Raw genomic sequence first — 20,857 nt, forward strand, 5'->3', positions numbered from 1 at the left:
CCTCTGTCATTCTCCCTCTCCCTTCATCCCTCCCACCACAGCGTCGCAGTGAATAACTAGGTGGACTGATTAACCTTATCGCTTTTGTTACGGGTTCTATCAATGTCAATCTAAATTAGCCCTGACCTGCCTATGGATGTTTGCATGAGTGTGATCGCTCTAAATCGAGTTTGCATTAATGTGATTGTGTGCATTAATCAAATGACCCATTCACACAGTTAAGGTAGCAGGTTAAACACAGCAAACGGCTTTAGTGTTTATAAAAAATATCTATTCATCACCATTCTAAAGTCTGGGTTTGGCCGGTGTAGGCAGTCATTGTAAATAATAATTTGTTCTCAACTGACTCGCCTAGTTAAATGTATATATATTTTTTAAATAAAATATTTAAAGAGAGCACTTTAACATTTCCCCAGTAACTACAAGTCCTTAAAAATGCATAGTATGCAAAAAATTTGAGATATGTTAAACTTGCTCCCGATGCATATGCATGTGAACAGTTCCTAAGACTCACTGTACTGTGGTCCACAGCGGAATATAGAGCTATTCAAACCCAGGGCCTTGAGGTGCGCAGCACAACACTGCTGATTTTCATCATTCACCTCTAACAAGGGACGGCTTCAGCCCCGGTTGGAACACTACCTGGCTAATCAGTGAGTTTCAGTTAACTGACTAAATAAAAAGGAAACACTTGATTAAATTAGAGATGAAGTATACTGAAAGCAGGTGCATCCACACAGGTGTGGTTCCAAAGTTCATTAAGAAATTAACATCCCATCATGCTTAGAGTCATGTACAGTGCATTCGGAAAGTATTCAGACCTTGACTTAAAAATAAAAAAACATCTGCGTTGTCTTGGCTGTGTGCTTAGGGTCGTTGTCCTGTCGGAAGGAGAACCTTCGCTCCAGTCTGCGCGCTCTGGAGCAGATTCTCGTCAAGGATCTCTGTACTTCGCTCCGTTCAGCTTTCCCTCGATCCTGACTAGTCTTCCAGTCCCTGCCATTGAAAAACATCCCCACAGCATGATGCTGCCACCACCATGCTTCACTGTAGGGATGGTGCCAGGTTTGTTCCAGACGTGACACTCAGCATTCAGGCCAAAGAGTTCAATCTTGGTTTCATCAGACCAGAGAATCTTGTTTCTCATGGTCAGAGTCCTTTAGGTGCCTTTTGGCAAATCCCAAGTGGGCTGTCGTGTGCCTTTTACTGAGGGGCTTCCATTGGCCACTCTACCATAAAGGCCTGAATGGCGGAGTGCTGCAGAGATGTTTGTCCTTCTGGAAGGCCCCCCCCCCCCTCCACAGCGGAACTCTGGAGCTCTGTCAGAGTGACCATCGGGTTCTTAGTCACCTCCCTGACCAAGGCCCTTCTCCCTCGATTGCTCAGTTTGGCTGGAAGGCCAGCTCTTGGAAGAGTCTTGGTGGTCCCGAACTTCTTCTATTTAAGAATGATGGAGGCCAGTGTGTTCTTGGGGACCTTCAGAAATGTTTTTGTACCCTTCCCCAGATCTGTGCCTTGACACAATCCTGTATTGAAACTCTACAAACAATTCCTTCAACCTCATGGCTTGGTTTTTGCTCTGCACTGTGGGACCTTATATAGACAGGTGTGTGCCTTTCCAAATCATGTCCAATCAATTGAATTGACCACAGGTAGACTCCAATAAAGTTGTAGAAACATCAAGGATGGTGGTCAATGGAAACAGGATTTACCTGAGCTCAATTGAGTCTCAAAGCAAAGGGTCTGAATACTTATGCAAATAAGGTATTTTGTATGTTTTTATACACTTGAAAAAATTTCTAAAAACCTGTTTTCGCTTTGTCATTATGGGGTAGTGTGTGTAGATCGATAAGGATTGTTTTTTTATTTAATCCATTTTAGAATAAGGCTTTAACGTTAAAATGTAGAGAAGGTCAAGAGGTATGAATACTTTCCGAATGCACTGTATGTGTCCAAATCTGTGTTGCCTTACTCTCATGAGCTGTCCAAAGAATGGGTTTCTGTGTATTTACATGGTTTTGTGTGTGTGTGTCCGGGTTTCCGTTAGCCGGTAAAAGCCGGTTTTTGGCCGATCTTTTTCTCAAGCTGATAAATAAAATAGGCAAATTGGCAATCCCATTGCAAAATAATGCTTTTTAGCCTATTAATTGATGAAAATACCAGTCGATGTAAATACAGCACATGCTCATCAGTCTATAGGTACATTTACCTAATTTTGTGGAATTAAATTGCTGTGTATTTTCGGTAGTCGTTATGATTCTTATTCATCGCACACGCACAGCATACAGATACAGAGCCTAGTTAGAGAGGAAAATCTGTCAGACAGCGTGAGAGCTGCTGCTACAGCTCCTGTTGCTGCTGGTGTGAAACGTGCTTTTATAAGAGCAATCATTACGCAACAATTCTAAATGCAATCGCGTGTTCAAATTGTTTTGATGGCCACGATAAAAAATAGCTACTATTTTATTTTTCAAACTGGTAATTGAAGCACGCTTCCCATTCAAGTGCATAGGCAACGGTAGGCATGCTTCAGTGCATCACACGACTTTCCAATGAGCTGGAGGCGGTACGCATTTTGAAAACATACCTAATTGTGTGAAATCTGAATATTTTATTTAATATTATGTCTTACCTTGCTTCAAAGTAGCCTAGTCAAAATCAGTTTCTATAAATGTGGAGGCAATTACAAAGACTTCCATATGCTATTGAAAAAAGTAGCCGATTTCTCTCATGTTCTATTGTTTTCAAAACAACTTTGTTTCATTGTTCAGTAGCCAAAGGAACAATCCTTGTCATATTAGCAACCCATGCTGGTTGTTGCATCTTTAGATCTCCCATCTTTCAACATTGATAAGGGATAATTTCATCTCTGTCACATGAAACCGCTGGCATGTGCAGTGCACCTTTGACAACGGTGTTCTCCCGCTAATTGCATTATTGAACTTACATTTGCGCGTAGTCTACTTCCTTGTGTGCATTGCTTAGCTTATAATGTGAAGAAATAGTTTATCAACATTTTAAGTTAATGTTCTGATCCATTGCTTCAGACTCATTCATTTTTAATATGTTTTTTTCCCAAATGTATTGTATGAATTTGGGATCTATTGTCCCACAACTGTCCCAGAGTCTGTTTGGAAATGCCCTTTCTTTCACGCACGTACAAGCTGACCAATAGAATAGGTCAACTTTTCTACTATGGGGGACAGTAGATTGACATAGGCTTGTGATTTTGTTACTCATCTTGTCTGAGGAAAAGTAAACGTGGAGAGTTATTCTAACATCTTCAAAGCTTCCTCTGAGTTGCATGTTCTGTTAAGATGAATTACCATAATCTAAAATGTGATTTCTGTCATGCTGAGCACTGTGGGTAAAAGCCCTAATCAGGTTACGCACCCAATACATATGGGTCCGGTACATTTCTCAAATGTCCAGTAAATTAAAACGCTGCCGGTCAAATGTCCGGAAACTCTGGTGTGTGTATGAGACCTTACCTTGTTGGGCTGTCCAAAGAAGGGGTTCCCAGCACAGCGCTGGTTGATGACGTCTCTGATGAGGTGTTTCTGTCCATTGTAGGTGGTGAGGATACTGATCCTGTCAGCAGGGTATCCCAACAGACGCATGTACATGAACAGAGCGACACAGTACTCTGCCTCACCCAGATTCTAGAGGGAGGGAGGGGAGGGCAGGTTAGATAACACGTTTTGCACACAGAGGAAATTAAACAAAATACTATTACAAATACAAAAACCAATTTCCTAGCGTATGAGAATGTTTTCCCCTACTGGTTTTAAATGGGCCTATATTACATAGGAGAGAAAGTGAGATGATTACAAAAGTGTTCATGTTCGTAATACAAATTTATTTCCACACCAAAGTCAAACTCTTTTAGTACCCAGAGAGCATCCGTCCTTGAGGGTAATGGAAACCATTGTGTGTGTATATTAAATCTGTGCCCAAGCGGTGGTTTGAGAGGCATCTCTCCCCCTCCACAGCCTGGGCCTCTGCTAGACAGCTAGCCATGGAATTTCATCAAAACAATGTACCTCTGTTTCTGTTCCCCTTGACCTGGATGGACTGATATGGACCCCGTTAATATGACTAAGGCCAGGAGATTTTCCTGACTATGTCATCTGACCAGGAAATACTCTGGGGCCCAGTTTGAAGCCCAGAGACACTCCCTAGGATACAGACATGCAGTAAGGCACACATATCCACCCATCAGAGCAGACATCTGTGTGTGTGTGTTTGCGTGTGGCGTATCCAGTAGTTGTGCCCGTCTGTCTCATGTCACTGCTTAATACAAAATGTGATCTAATGTGCCCAAACTCCAGATATCTCAGTAACCATGGCAACAGCTGCCTCTGCCCATCGCCTCAGTTTGAGTGTAACGGCCCAGGACTGGCATGTGGCTGAGAGCAAGGAAGATGGGAAGGAAATAGGGAAAGAAAAAGGGAGGGAAAGAGTATATGGATGTGGCACACTCCTCTACCCCTTAACACTAAAACCGCTGGGCATCGAGGGCCCCACCCCTTCAAGCTAATGAGCAGTTATTTTGACTGCAACATTATAACAGTGTAATTAACACATTTCATATATGCTTGTGTTTATGAAGGTCTAAGGCGCGGTCAGCAAGACGCGCGGTCAGCAAGACGCACGGTCAATCGATGAAAACAGCAGTAGTCTAAACATCTTTTTAAGCACCAAGTGCGCTTGATAAATAGTGATAATCAGCACAAAAGCAATAATGGCATTATAATAAATATAAGTGTTAATATGACAGCAGTCAAAAATAGTCTATTTATAAATCAGATACCGTGGCAAATTTGTCTGTTTCTTTGTCATCAAAATGGAGGTAACGTATGATCTCTGAAGCAACCCGGTGACATGGTTTCTCCAAAGAAAAGTATCCCTTACATGTCTGACCAGAAGCTCTCCATATACACGCTCCTCCCACCGAATGCTCCATGGACATACAGGATAGAAATGAAAGCTTCCCAGCTCATCAACAGACAGGGTCTCCTTGCTTAGCCAGAGTCAAGTCTCTGAATGCTGTAACACGCCCATGTCATAAACAATGAAAGCTGGTGATGGCATTGCTGATGCGTTTTGCTTGAGATGAAGGATCTGCTGTCTCAGTGATGACATTTTGTGCCGATAAATTGTCCCGTAGCATTGTCACTGGCTTGTTCCATCTAAAAATGGTGCAGTCCTTTCCTCTCCCACCGTTTCATTTGGTAGTGGCACGGGCACTTGCTCAGTGTGCACTGTTCTGGATTTTTTGTGTTTAGGCCTCGGAGATGTAGTTATTCAGGCTGAGGCTCAGAATCAGGAGAATAATCAGAAATGTCATGATTCATTTCTTCCTCGCCAGAGTTTTCATTCAGATCTTATAGCAGCGCAAACGCAGCATGTGCATCCATTCATCTTGGTCTTGATGGGTAATTTACAATGGCAAGTTCTCACTGTGTACTCCAAGTAGACTGAGAAAACTGCTTGGATTTGGTGGAAAGATGAACATTTGAAATATACCAATACAATGGCCCACTCTGTTCTTAATGACAATTGGTGATTACATCATTGTGCATTGTTCGCTTCCCTTCACTCATCAACTCACCCATTCTCCCTCATCATACTTTACGTCATTTCATTGGTTCTTATATATGTGTGAAATTAGTTTCGGTATAGTTCAGGTTCAGTTGAGGCAATTATCTGGGTGATTATCAACTGGGCACGGCCCATTACTCTGTCGGGAGAAGGAGCGGAGCAGACCCAACTGTCAGGAAGATGATGAGCAATGGGGGGGACTATTTATTTATTATTTTTATTTATTATTTTAATTTTTTTAAAGACAAGCCGCCATAAAAGTGGTTATAACTCCAGTTCCGTTAGTGATATTAAGATTCTAACAGCAGCAGCATCTTACAGTCTATAGACTTACTTAGGAAAAGCCCGGAAGGGGGGAGGCATGACGTTAAAAATGGCACATTCATGTTTTTTAATTCACGAGCAGTCAAAATTACTGCCTTAGCGGTTCTAGCGTTTAGGAAAATTAAAGAGAGTTAAAAGTCCTCAGTTGAACTACTGTAGAATCAGGGCTGAGTGAAAGATACTGAGAATGTAATGTACTGGTAAATACACAGACATGCTAAAGTAATCCATCGAATGTTAACCTTTTCCAATGACCAGTGACTTCAATCTTCTCTAGCGCCCATCAGTGATCTATTGAATAATGAAGTGAGGCTAAGACCATATACAGCATAGTCCAGTGGTTCCCAATCTGGGGTACATGTACCCCTGGGGTACTTGAGAAGGCTCATAAGACCAGGCCTCTGGTCAAATCCACCAGGGTACTTTGTGGGTTTTCAGTACAGAACAAAATGTGATTCGGGGTACAGTAACCAAAAAAAGGTTGGGATTAACTGGTCTAGTGTACATCACAACCATACCTTGTGTGTCATTTTACAACTATAGGAGATGTGGATTAATAAGGGGAAACATTTTCATTTTATGGCCCATTGCAAGTGTGTGTACAGAGCAGGGGCACTCACAATGATCTTGAGGGGTTGCCGTATTAACGTAAAATGTACTTTAGCAAATGAGCCATGCCAAAGAGACAGGGGGATAGATCGCTGTTGGCTAGGTCTCCTGTTGCTAGAGCCCAAAGGAGTGCCTTGAGCTGGAGTGTGTGATGGGGGGAGGAGGCTGTTTGTACAGCTGTGACAGGCATTCACCACACTTTTGGACACTATTGCCTCTCCAGAGTCCAATTCACCCCTCTGATCTCTTGATGTGTGTGTATATGTGGTGGGCGCCACTACCCCTCTGGTCTCTGGACAAGAGTGCTTATTAAAGGGGGGGGGGGGGGGGGGTATTTATGAGATGTGGTACATTTCCTTGCGGCGCCTGAAAGTGGCAATAGGAAAACAGAGAGGAGAGGAGCTCATGTGATCTGATGTACAGACCGAGAGACACACGCTCCTCATTTAACCAACAATGGGCAGATTCAGCACACACACACGCATACCAGGGTTTCCGTTAGCCAGTAATAGCCGGTTTTTGGCACCCCAAAAAATATGAAAAGCCGATAAATCTAATTGCCGCAGGCCACTTGTCCGGGAGAAGAAGAAAAAAATGCCCTTCTGAAATAATGCTTTTTAGCCTATTCATTGACGGAAATACCAGTCGATGGAAATACATTTGACCGGTCATGCTGATCGGTCTACAGGTTCATTTGCATAATTAAATTGCCTAGTGTATTTTTGTTAGTCAGATACAGCTCTGTCATATAGCTGCTGCTACAGCTACTCAAACAGCTTGTTCGTTGCTGCTGGAGTGAAACGAGCTTTTACGAGGCCAAAAACATATACCGGTACTTCATTTCTTAAAACCGGAAAGTTTTACTTCATATTATGAGGCAAGTCTTACCTCACTTCAAAGCAGCCTCGTTAAAATCCGATTCTGACCATAGAAACGTGGAGGCAATTCTTTAATAAAGACCTCCATATACCATTGAAACCAGAAGCTTATTTCTCTCAAGTTCTATTGGTTTTCAAATCAACATTCTGTCATTGTCCAGTAGAGTAAGACTACATCTTTAGGTCTCTCCTCTTCCTAGATTTCTAACTGCTATTTTCTTATCAGTCACATGAAACTGCTAACATCGGAGGTGCCCTTTTGACAAAGTGTTTTCCTGCTCATTGCATTAGGGAATTAACATTTGTGCCTAGCCTAGTGCTTGTGTGCATTGGTACGCTTATAATGTGAAGAAATAATTGTTTATCAACATTTTAACCTAAACATTGTGACTCATTGCTTTTAAAAAAAATTATAATAATATTTTTTTTTTAAATGTATTGGTTGTATCGTCCCACAACTGTCCCAGAGTCCGTTTGGAATAGGCAATTTCTTTCTTGCACAGAACGACAAGCAGACCAATAGAATAGGTCAACTTTTCTACTATGGGGGATAGTAGATTGACATAGGCTTGTGATTTTGCTGTTCGTTACTCATCTTGTTGTGTGAGGAAAAGTAAATGTGGACAGTTATTTTAACATCTTCAAAGTATTATTGGCCGATATACCGTTTATACCATAAACTGTGCAGGGTCTGCGGGCTACACCACTGCTTATAACTTTAAATTAAGTATAACTATAAGAAATATAATATGTGAAATAAATGAAATCCAGCTCAGAGCTCCAGCTATACATTGGTTTTGCTAACCTGCTGGCTAAGTGGCTACATCAAGCTTCTTGGTTACAGCAGAGACATTCAACCCTCTCCTGGGTCAAGACCTCTGTTGCCTAAATTGTTTTGTGCGTCCCCCCAGAAATAGCCCCCCCCCCCGTTTTTATACCCCGGTATGGCACAGCAACGGTACGGCACAGAAACGGTATGGCACAGAAACGGTATGAACATCTGGATACCGCCCAACTCTACTTCAAAGTGTGCATCAGAACTCAGTAAGGACGACGCACGGAGCTGCATGTTCTGTTCAAACCTATCACCATAATCTAAACCTGATCTGTCATTCTGAGCACTGTGGGTGGAAGCCCTAATCAGATTATGCACCCAATGCATATGGGTCCAGTTCATTAAAATGCTGCCAGTCAAATGTCCGGCGCCACATTTTCCTAACGGAAACCCTGAGACGGAAACACAGACAGAGACACGCACACAGACAGACAGAGACACGCACACAGACAGACAGAGACACGCACACAGACAGACAGAGACACGCACACAGACAGACAGAGACACGCACACAGACAGACAGAGACACGCACACAGACAGACAGAGACACGCACACAGACAGACAGAGACACGCACACAGACAGACAGAGACACCAGCCTAAGCCACTTTATAAGGAAAGACAATCTAAGTGCTAGTCTGGAGGACAGAGTCATTAGCCTGTCCTGAGTGGCTCCAGTGTTAACGGTTAGCTAGCCCGGGTAATGAATATATCATCTGGACTTGTTCTGAATCCATTAAGCTTTAAAATGAATGAATCCTTGAACAATAAACACTACTATGCTACTGTGGTGAGTGTGCGCATATGTGAAGTGTGTGTGTGTGTGTGTGTGTGTGTGTGTGTGTGTGTGTGTGTGTAAGTCTAGGTGGACTGCTTGTGTTTGCGTGCTTGTGTGTGTGGGCGTACGCAAAGTCCTTGTGCGTGTTCCTGTATAAATGTGCATTATTAACCTGGTAGAAGTAAGGGTTGGGCTCGGACTCTCCCACTCCATTGAAGTCCTCCACGTTGATTAGCTGGAAGTCGAAGGTCAGGCCAGGGTTGGGGGCCTGGAACTGGGGCAAGAGCTGTACGTGGGGCAGGTTCCCCAGCTGCTTATAGCGCCAGTTATACAGGTTACACAGACTGGAGGAGAGATGGACTACCATGTTAGCAGTCATTCATATGGTTAGAGAATGACACAGTATTAAAAAGGTGCTACACATAGGATTATGTAGAATGTTTGCATTGTAATTTCAGAAAATGGCCATCATTTATCTGCCACTAATAGCCACAAAGTCAAAACAGCTTTCCCAGTTTGACAACAGATTCCGCTCTGGCAGAAGAAATCCAAAGGCCAATATCACGGCCAGTCAGAACATTGGCGGGTAAGTAATACTGTGAAACACTATCATTCCACTTTTAGCGCCAGGAATATGATCAAGGTTTTCTGAAATTATAATGCAAAAATGTAAAAAAAAAAAAAACCTTAGTGTAGCACCTTTAAAGAGCGATTCACTATTCACCATTTTAGCGTTCATGTTAGTATACAGTACATACTGAGGGCACTACTACTGATTAGCCAAGCCAATTAGCCAGGGAGCCATTCACGTGTATCAGCGGCTACTTAGAACCTATTGGATCACGGACATAACCAATTAAACCCTCCTGGCTAACAGACTAGTTATTCTTGTCTTGTCTTATGTTTAAGAGGATTAAGAAATGTCACATTCACACTAAACCAAATATTCTGTTGCTATTTGTGCATAAATGTTTGATGATGAAAACTTCAAATGACTTGTTTATGTTTGATTAGATCAAAATAATATGTACCGTATTCAGCGTTTCAGTTTAAACCATATTCCCTTGTCCCCAGTGTCTAACCCACCTGGCGCGGGCACGTCCCTGTGCGTCCAGGTCAACGGTGGGCACCCCTAGGCGTACGAAGCGGGTGAACAGGGACTGCTCCATGTTGGAGTACTTCTGGAAAGCCATGTTCTTAATGACGGGGGGCAGCTGGTGGTGGTCTCCTATCATGATCCAACGCTTCAGCCTGCTGTAACCGTCTTCTGGGTTCTGGAGCGGGAGAGGAAAGATACAAGGTCAGTTCTTCTCCACAAAGTGTTCTTAGGGAAAACGCCTTGTAATTCAAAAACGCCCATCACCGGCCCTGCACCTCTTCACACATCTGCTCTTCACCTTTCCTTCTCTCCATTCTCCTCCCTCTGCCTGTGAACTGAGTGGTGAACTTTGTGCGCCATCTATCTGGCTGGTATATAATACTGGGAATGCAGGAGAGGAGAGGTAGGATAGAGACAGAGCGGAGCCTCACTGATGCGTTTACTAGGCTTCTGCTGATTAGGAGGGAGAGTAATGAGGGCTTGACCCCAGACAAACCTGATATTACCAAGGCTCATAAGTCCAGCCTGATTCAATCACTGATAGGGATCCAATGGAAGGAAAATGAAAGGTGGGGGATGTGGATTCTCGTTACCGCCTGCGATGCTACGACAGCAGGCATGATGGGTTGGATGTTAGCGTTGGTTGGAGCAAGAGGAGACTAAGAGGTTGTTGGCCAGGTTGATGTGGCTTAATGGTCTCCCTGATGCCATCTGCTACCTGAGGCTATTAGGCCTCAGCATGATGACCCCATTCATCCTGAGTGACAAGGAGTTCTCTTCTCAGGGGAAGTATAGACCTAAAAAAGGGCTTCAGACCAGTGGGATTTGGGGGTCTGGCTGTAGTAATGTACCTGCAGCAGGAGAGGGATGAAGGTCTCTATCTCCAGGATCTGAGCTGCTTCCTCCATCAGGATGTTGTCATACTGAAAACAGAAGAACATTTGTGTAAGTGACGAGTTGCCTCTGACCCGAGTTGTGTGTGTGATCGTAGGGTGTGTGTGTGTGTGTGTGTGTGTGTGGAGTGTGTGTGTCTGACCTTGAAGCCCAGCTCTACCAGGTCATGGCGTTTGAGGGCAGCGTGGGTGCAGGTCATAGCGATGATCTTTGCCTCCTTTACCAGCAGGTACTTGGAACGGTCCAGTCCGCTCCTCAGCAGCTCAAAGGCCCGGAACTCCTGATGGACACACACACACACACACACACACACACACACACACACACACACACACTAGTAAGAAGGTGGTTCAGAGGGCTGGGGTTAGGGTTAAAGGTTAAATCGCCCGCATTGTCAGGTTGTGATGACTGGTTCAAAGCGCTGCACCACAGTGAGCAGATGTTTATCATAAGATGACACAATGGAATACAATTATCCTTGGATGTAAAAAAAAGTGAAGGGTAATATAACACTTAAACCTCCATCCACGGGGATGTGATCTGACTCAATGCTCTAAATAAACACAATACATCTATGTCGGAAAAAATACTTTGCTTTGGTGCCAAAATAGGGGACCATAATCAATTGTGTGTCCAGATATATGTCAAATGCTGTCATCTACAACAGGGAGGTCATGCAAGGCCGTACATTTTTTTAAATATAAAAACAAAAATTCACATTCCATTACCTAAAAACAGGATTCTTAGAGATTCCATTGAAAAAAATACCAAAACAAGGAATGAAATGTAAGACAGTAATTGCACGTGACCTTGCTATGCTTTTAGGAAATCCTTGAGATCTCAAGACCGGATATCCTCATTTTCAGCAATCTACTTGTCAGTCCTTTCTATCCTCAGGAGCAGGCAGGGTGAGCATTTAAAGGATATGGGTTAGTGTTCAATAGAAGCTTAGTGAGCAGCCCAGCACTTCACAACAGATTCCATTACAGGGCTCTTCTGAATGGGAAAAGCAAGACTGGGGGTGTTTTCCTAAAAGGGACCGAAAGGGAGTCGCTTAAATTGAGAGAGACCAGGCAGAGACATCATAGCTCTATACTGCTGGGGATGAGAGTGGGCTAGTAGGCTAGTGTGGTTATTTTGAGACGGCCACATTTGCGGTCAAGGGGCTTGGGGGGTGAGGAGGGCTGAGGGAGGTGGAGCCTCAGAGGGAACTGGGAGAGATAAATATTTGATAAGTTCCTATTTTTACAATAATATTAAACGCGACCAAAACATGTAATATTAATGAGGGCTATTTTTATCCCCCCCGTGGTTCCTCAGCGGTTGAAGGGTGAAATTAAGCCGTCTTTCTTCCTACCTCCCTGGGAGGCTTCGCGGACTGAAAGGAGAGGAAGAAAAATATAGGAAAAAGAAAAGAAAAAGGATAAATAGCGTGAGGCTGGATGTAGAGAAATCCAAGCGGTAGACATCTCTGTACACTGTGTTCCGGTTGTGTGTGTGTGTGTGTGTGTGTTGGCACCTCATAATACACAAACATCTTTAAAACACTCCTGGTAGGCAGCCAGGCAACAGAGCACTTTCATTCTCCTGTGATTGTAGAGGGAGATTGTAACATCTAGGTGGGGAGACAGACTGATATCACAGCAGCATCATGGGCGAGGCTAAGGCCAGGCTGAGTGAACATAGTGAGGTTCTCCTGTCTGATGTGATGGGGCCAGTGATACGAGGGATGCTATAGAAAAATCAAGGCCACACATACATGTTAGGATATTACCTCCAGTGAATAACTTCTTTATTGCTTCTGTGAGGCCTTCAACGTTGCTCCCATAAATCTCTAACGTTATTGTTATCTCTATATAAAGACTGGGCGCAACCAGGAGGGGCTGTATCTGAGGTGTGTGTGTGTGTGTGTGTGTGTGTGTGTGTGTGAGTGTGTAGGGAATGCAGAGTGAATGCAGGGGCCTGTAATCTCCCAGCTTCATCTGGGGAGACATGCACTGCCACATGTCATGTAATGCCAACCCATGTCTCACACAACACACTCACACAGAGAGAGGGAGGAGAGGGAGAGGAAAGGGATAGGAGGGAGAAAAAGGGAGGCCGAGAGAGAGAGTTACGTGGAGATAAAGATGGTGGTGAAAATGGAAAAGAAAAGAATTGCGCCATCTATCCAACCGCATCATATTACAAACTCCTAATATCACAACAGAAACAGCTGTTGAAATCTGATTCAATGCGATGCAACTGTGCCTGCAAAGCTACTTCCGCAAAGAGTAGGACGTCCATAGAGAGAGGGGATCAGAATCGGACCTGTTATGGAGCCAGTGGGGTAAACACAATCATGTGTTCAGTGTTCCAGCTCCCACCTGCCCACAACACACACAGCTGGCTAATGACCCATGAGGAACAGCCAATCTGCTGACATGGTGTGTGTGTGTGAGAGAGAAACACACTTACCACTGACTGGGGTGAAGATGTGTGTGTTCAAGAGGTTGTGAGTGTGACATGTTGACCTCTGACAGTGAGGAGCTTCTTGGCGTGTTGAGCATGTGCCTTCATCTAGATAAACATGTGACGTGTGTGTGTGCGCCTCTACGTGATGCGTGTGTGTGTGTGTGTGGCCTGCCCTACCTCCAGCTGGGTAAAGATCTTCTTGATGTGTCGGTAGCAGCCCTCTGCGATGTCCATGTCTTCTTCGTAGGAGCGACCGTAGAACACAGGCTGGGGGGCGTTTGAGAAATACTTATGGAAGGGGAACTGTGCTGCCACGGCCTCGGCCTCCACCGGACAGCCCTGCTTCGAACGGACCTTGCTCATGTACTCTTCCCAGCGAGACATCACCTACAGCGGGAGGACACCAGACAGACCCCCCCTCCTGGATGTTACAGGTCTTGCTCCTTTTTGGAATGCCGCACACATGCATTCTCACTCATACAGATACACACAGTTGAGTCCCATTCACAGAGCACGCCTGCTTCTTCATACAAACACGCTCGTTGCATCACATACAAAAAAGGCACGCACAGTCATAGACATGGACGCAAACACACATTTTATAGTAAGAATATAAATGGGAAAAGAACAGAATAAAATATGAATTCTATTTTCCCCTTGAGTGTCACGAGAACGTGTGGAACCGTGATATATAGTGATACTTTCAAACAAAGGAAAACAAACACAGCCTTAGGGAAATGAACAACTTTCAATTGAATCAGTATTCCAAATGGGGCTGTCGCTTGGCCATCTGCTTTAATAGGCCATAACGATTAACAGAGACCATTATCCACCCCTGATATTCTACATCAGGACCATCTCCTCATGCTCATTACTGCCTGATGTCCAATCCCTTACAAGGTCTCTGAGTGGTAAGGTGACAGGGCAGATGAGAGGGAACAGAGGACACTCTTCATCTGACAGGAGTGCCCTGGCCTATACACAGAGATGTGTAACCATTTAGAAACCTTTATGACAATGTTATGGGAGATATTTTGATGAGTTGTCCGTGAAGTCGTGTAGATAGCTGGTGTCTGTTCTGCTTGCGTCTGTTCAAAGACTATAAAAAGCTTGATGACAATAGGAATCAGAGAAGAGGGGAGACCCCTTACTGGCATGGAGGATTTCAATGTGTTGAGTGAGGGGTCTGGCATAGACCATAGGTTCCATAACCCCCACTACAATACTGAGCCTGACACAATGACTGTGGAATCTGCTATTAAACCACTGTCTCCCTCACTCCTCTGCCTCCCCTCACCAGCCTCCCGTGCTCCTAGTTTCATCTTACTGACAGCATGCCTCCTCAGTGAGAACTCTTCTTGATTATTGATATGGGCTATCGTATGAGCCATCTCAGGTCTTCTTAAGTTGACAGTTGCCTTGGGTTGTCTTCTCTTTTGTTTAAAAAGGCTCTGTTGTCTATTCTGGGCTGTTCTGCTGATGCCTCCTGGAGCCAGTATGCAGTATTTAGGTGACAGAAATAAACGGAGGATCGAGTATAATAACTGAGGGGTTGGTATAATATTGTGGTATTCTCTGTCGAAGGCAGATATGAAGTGAAAGGAAACTAGATACTGACACTTACTGAACTGGGATGTGGAAAGCGCAACACGGATAAGCAGACTTTATCCCCTTGAACGTTGATTTTAGAGATGCATTTTATTCTCTATTTTTGCAGGTGGGGATATAAAGAATTATTGATTCATCTGGAAATGCATGTGTCCTCCCTGTACTGGAAAGTGGCACACACACACACACGTTCACATCCATATACGCCTGCACCCAGAACCCACACATCCTCCTGTACTGACCTGGTAGAGGTAGAAGTGTCCTGCGGTCTCACAGGTGTAGGACACGTCTCCGGGGACATCCAGACTCTCCTGCAGACGACCCACCTCTCTGAGCAGCTCCAGCCTCCTGGCCAGCACGTAGTTCACACGCCCATACCTGAACAACATTCCACATTACATCAGTCTTTTCATTCTAGGACAACCTCAACCCTGTTACGTTATTGGGACTTACTAGCGTATTTTTTTTTTTTTATGTTTTTTTTTTTTACCTCGAGATGGAAAATCATAGTGCTGATAACAGTCCCAACCTCCCTTACACATTGCCTGCCCTTCAATAGCTGAGGGTCATATCACACAATTCTGAGGGGAAATGTTCATGTTTTGAGGAGATCTGAAGCCTAAACCTGTGACATCATAGCCTAGGGATAGCGTTTTAAACCTCTAAAATGTTCATCCTACACGTGAGAATCAGCTGTAAGCAACAAGGCAGCAGGCTTCAAGTGGATAATCAAAAGTATACGAATGCTAACTCAATGGCAGTGGTGGAAAAAGTACCCAATTGTCATACTTCAGTAAAAGTATAGATGCCTTAATAGAAAGTTACTCAAGTAAAAGTGAAAGTCAGCCAGTAAAATAATTCAGTATAAAAGTATTTGGTTTTAAATATAATTAAGTATCAAAAGTAAATGTAATTGCTCAAATATACTTAAGCCTCAAAAGTAAAAATGCTTTAAAAATCCTTATATAAATGTAATCAAATCAAAATGTATTTGTCACATGCACCGCCTAAAACAGGTGCAGACCTTACCGTGAACTACTTACTTTCAAACCCTTAACCAACGTGGTTAAGAAAATATTTACTAAATAAACTAAAGTAACAATAAAATAACAACGAGGCTACAGTATATACAGATACCGAGTCAATGTGCTGGGGAACAGGTTAGTCTAGGTAATTCAGGTAATATGTACATGTAGGTAGGGGTAAAGGGGCAAAGCAGACGGCACCATTTTCTTGTTTTTAAACTGTATGGATAGCCAGGGGCGCACTCCAACACTTAGACATTATTTACAAAAGATGAATGTGTTTAGAGTCCGCCAGAGGCAGTAGGGACGACCACGTGTTCTCTTGACAAGTGTATGAATTTGACACATTTTCCTGTCCTGCTAAGCATTCAAATGTAACAAGTACTGATTGTCAGGGAAAATACTGTAAAAAGTACAATATTTCTTCAGGAATGTAGTCAAGTAAAATTAGTCAAAAATATAAATAGTAAAGTACAGGTACCAAAAATACTTAAGTACTTTACACCCCTACTCAACGCTGGGTATTAAAGTGTTGGTTGCTGAGGCGATGGGAAATAAATGCACAAAATAGCTAGATGGACCAAATTTCCTTTGTCACTAATAATGTGTACCACTGATCACATATATTATTTACCACAATTGACTACTATTGAATAAATAAAAAATAAATAAAAAAAGATTTTGAACAAACGGAAAAGACTAAAATCACAGTAAAAACTTGTCATCTTGTCTAGTTAGGTGTCCCGCCACAACAAACCAGAAAGCCAATTTGTATTAGTACGTGGCACTGGGACATGCCATGTCAGAGGTCACCCAGACACAGTGCTGTGAGAGAGAGTTGAGGTAGGGACCTATAAATAGATATCCCACTAAGCTTCACAGCAGAGGATTCAAACAGAATTACACCGGCTGACGATAACATTTAAAAAAAAGTGGCGACCTTGTTTCCCTCCTCACAAAAGCAGCCTTCTGCTCTACCATCCCAGGAGAGACTGAGAAAGCGAGAACACACAAACTGACCCATTTAGTCACGAAGAGCTTTCAACTTACACCCGTGTTCTCTGACCAACCAGTATTTCAATCTCATTAAAACTTCACTTAACTGAGAGAAGGGAAACGGTGTATTTATAGCATTTGACATTTTTGATTAAAAGGCAAAGTACTGTATATTAATGTCACTGTAAACTACCATTGGTTGAGCAGTGAGAACAGAGAAGGCCTCTATGCCTGTTCATTGTTCCTCCCATACAGTAGTGTTAATTAGTGTCCCCAGCTTACTCCTTCCTCGTCATTGGACCGGAAGGAAGGAGTGAATGTGGAGTCAGTGTGCATGTTCTTAGCAGCAGCTTAATCTGCCTCTCGTCCTGGTGCTGTAGCTAGCTTTAGCTGATCTGCATAATGCAATGGTGCTCCTCCAGAGAGAGGGCCGTCACATCCACTCCTCATCTCTGCTCTACGCAACAAGGAGCTGTGTTCAGTTGGCAGGAAACAGGAGAAAACCATTCAGTTTTAAAACAGAAGAGGATCGTGCATGAACTCCTAATGCTAAGGTCGCGATTCAATACGATCTCGGGTTATAGGCATTGCGGCTTTTCCGATAGAGCCGACATACGCAGCGTTTACTGTAAATGGGATCTTTGCGAATGCGGAATCATTGCCGTTAAAAGCTGCAATGCCTTTGACCCGCGATCGGATTGAATCCCGGCCTAAGGCTTTAGTGAGCCAAGACTAGGTAAGGCCAGAATCTCTAGGTTTAGAGCAATGTCTGCCTATGTAATCAACACAACTGATCTGATCCATGTATATTTTGTATCACTAGACCTATTTGTTGTGGCTTCCACTGACATTCTTTGAGCACACATAGTTTCCATTGGCTAAAGATGTAGTAGTCTAATAGACAGACTCCATTAGGCTCCTGCTCTGATACAAGGCTCGAGGCTATTCATCCTCACGGAGGTTTATACTTGGTCTCAATTAACTAGTTAGTCCGTCTGACAGCAAGATCAAAGCTAGTCAAAATGGACGCTGCACGAGCACTTAATATTAAATTAGGTTGGAACTATTTTAGACCAACATCCCTATTTTGGTCTTTAAAGCAGACTGAATAATAAACAATACTTTTTAGGTGCTTCATGTAAAGGTGGATGGGGAAAAAATGGTTATGTAAAGGTTTTGGGTCTCTCCCTTCCGCTCTTCCTCCCTCCCCCACTCAGTCTCAGGTCTGCTGTAAATGGTTTCAGTTTGCTGGCTTCCCCATCTCTCTCCCGCTAGTCAATGTCTGTGTGGTTAGGTCTCTGAGTCACAGTACCTCAAGGCATTGAATGAGACAGAGACACATAGCAACAGAAAGAATTCCCCCAATTGCGTGGGTGGGTGAACTACCGCGGCTGCCCTGAGAATTCTAGCGTGTTTCCTACCGGTGAGACAATCTGCTCCCGGCATCTGTGTGCATGCACCAGGGGTCTGCAACAACAAGGGACCACCGAGGCCTCAAATCCACAGCCTAGTAAGGTCTTGAAGAAGACCCAACCAGTTTTGGTAGCCAAATCGGTCCTCCAAATAAAACTCTAAAAACACTTTTCATGCCAAATGAGTCCCAAATGGGCCAGTGAGACACTGTACAAGGCTCAAATGTTGAGAGCACTAATCAGGATGGAATGGTTGATGGAAATAGGGGAGACAGCGAGCATGCGTGAGCGCAGTAGGCCCTAATTAAGATAAAACCATGACCAGGCTGGAGTGTATGGGGGGTATCGAGTGGCTCTGTCTGACTTGGACTAATTATGAGAGGGACCAGCTGGCTATACCCGTCACTGTATGTTGTTGTACTGCATGTATGTGTACTGCATGTGTGGAGCTGGTTGTGTGCTCAGATAGATGTATGCATGTGTAGAGTTGTGTGTGTGAGGTCAGTAAGGAATGTGTGTGTAGTTGGGCATGTGAGAGGGGGAGGGAGAGACGTGCGTGTGTGTGTGTGTGTGTGTGTGTGTGTGTGTAACACCACATGTGGCATTCTCTCACCTACTGAAGTCCTTCTCAGTTTCCAGTGCCTCCTCTCCGTGGCCCATACGCAGGAGGTGACGCTCGTCTATGTCCAGAGCCATGATCTTCTCAAACAGCTGGTTCAGAGCCTGGAACACACACAGAACAGAGGTGAATGCCTGCGCACGCGCACACACACACACACACACACACACACACACACACACACACACACACACACACACACACACACACACACACAGTTGCAGGGTGAACAGAAAGGGGACAAGGCTTTTTGATTAAATACTGAGGCGAGGAGACTGGGGCACAGGGGAGATTTTTAATTTTTCCTCCGTGACATTAGGTTGGGATTTCTCAGTGATTAATGGCACCATTTTGGGGAGGATTGGTGAATTCCTCCTGCAGCAACTTTGCTTCCTAAAATATGATCAGTCAAGAGGTGAAGAACCTTTTTATAAAAAAGGTTCCAACATGCAATACGTGTGACTATATGGGCCATATCTATGAATATAGGGGCCTGTGTGTTATCCATATGTTGCTTTGGATAAAAGCTTCTGCTACATGCCTATAAATGATGGTACACAGTGCATTCAGAAAGTATTCAGTCCCCTTCACTTTTTCCAATTTGTTACGTTACAGCCTTATTCCAAAATTGATTAAGGAGCCCCCCCCCCCCCCATCAATCTACACCCAATATCCCATAATGACAAAGCAAAAACAGGTTATGAAATTGAGCACATTTATTAAAAATATAAAACAGAAATAGTCACATTTACATAATATTCAGACCCTTTACTGAGTACTTTGTTGAAGCACCTTTGGCAGCGATTACAGCCTTGAGTCTTCTCGCGTATGATGCTACACGCTTGGCCGACCTGTATTTGGGGAGTTTCTCCCATTCTTCTCTGCAGATCCTCTCAAGCTCTGTCAGGTTGGAATGGGAGTGTCACTGCACAGTTCTTTTCAGGTCTCTCCAGAGCTGTTTGATCGGGTTCAAGTCTGGGCTCTGGCTGGGCAACTCAAGGACATTGACACTTGTCCCGAAGCCACCCCTGCGTTGTCTTGGCTGTGCGCTTAAAGTCGTTCCTGCTGGAAGGTGAACCTTCGCAACAGTCTCAGGTCCTGAGCGCTCTGGAGCAGTTCTTCAAGGATCTCTCTGTACTTTGCTCCGGTTATTTTCCCGATCCTCCCTCCCAGTCTCCCAGTCCCTGCCGCTGAAATGCATCCCCACAGCATGATGCTACCACCACCATGCTTCACCATAGGGATGGTGCTAGGTTTCCTCCAGACATGACGCTTGTCATTCAGGCCAAAGAGTTCAATCTTGGTTTCATCAGACCAGAGAAACCTGTTTTCGCTTTGTCATTATGGGGTAGTGTGTAGACTGATGACTTTCTTATTTAATACATTTTAGAATAAGGCTGTAACATAAAATGTGGAAAACGTCAAGGGGCCTGAATACTTTCCGAATGCACTGAGTCATTTTAGAGGCATTTCCTACCTGGTTGGAGTGTGTGACTATGAGGGTTCTCTGCTCAGGGAAGTTGTGGTAGAGGTTGGAGATGATCTGGACGGCCACATCGGTCTTTCCTGTACCTGGAGGACCCACAACCTAACGGAGAGTGAGGGAGGAGGGATAGAGAGAGAACATGAGGCAGCGAGAGAAAGTGCACGGAGGAGAAAAAGGAGAAGGGTGGTTAGCTAACAGAAAATGCCTCTGCCATCAGAGAGCCCAGTGGTTCTGAC

General features: G+C 44.0%; 1 protein-coding gene across 1 annotated transcript in view; it reads right to left on the minus strand.

Moving 5' to 3' along the window:
• Positions 1–20,857, minus strand: part of aqr (aquarius intron-binding spliceosomal factor) — a 61,204-nt gene that overhangs the window by 12,030 nt on the left and 28,317 nt on the right. Inside the window, exons 23-31 of the mRNA XM_082973741.1 lie at positions 20,613–20,723; positions 19,130–19,239; positions 15,326–15,461; positions 13,653–13,862; positions 11,164–11,301; positions 10,979–11,050; positions 10,115–10,302; positions 9,201–9,372; positions 3,492–3,662 (exon numbers count right to left, since the gene is read on the minus strand). Coding sequence (XP_082829867.1) covers positions 3,492–3,662; positions 9,201–9,372; positions 10,115–10,302; positions 10,979–11,050; positions 11,164–11,301; positions 13,653–13,862; positions 15,326–15,461; positions 19,130–19,239; positions 20,613–20,723 — 1,308 coding nt within the window. The remainder of the gene's footprint in view (positions 1–3,491; positions 3,663–9,200; positions 9,373–10,114; positions 10,303–10,978; positions 11,051–11,163; positions 11,302–13,652; positions 13,863–15,325; positions 15,462–19,129; positions 19,240–20,612; positions 20,724–20,857) is intronic.

Source organism: Salmo salar, chromosome 01, assembly GCF_965601325.2.
Source record: "Salmo salar chromosome 01, fSalSal1, whole genome shotgun sequence".
NCBI lineage: Eukaryota > Metazoa > Chordata > Actinopteri > Salmoniformes > Salmonidae > Salmo > Salmo salar.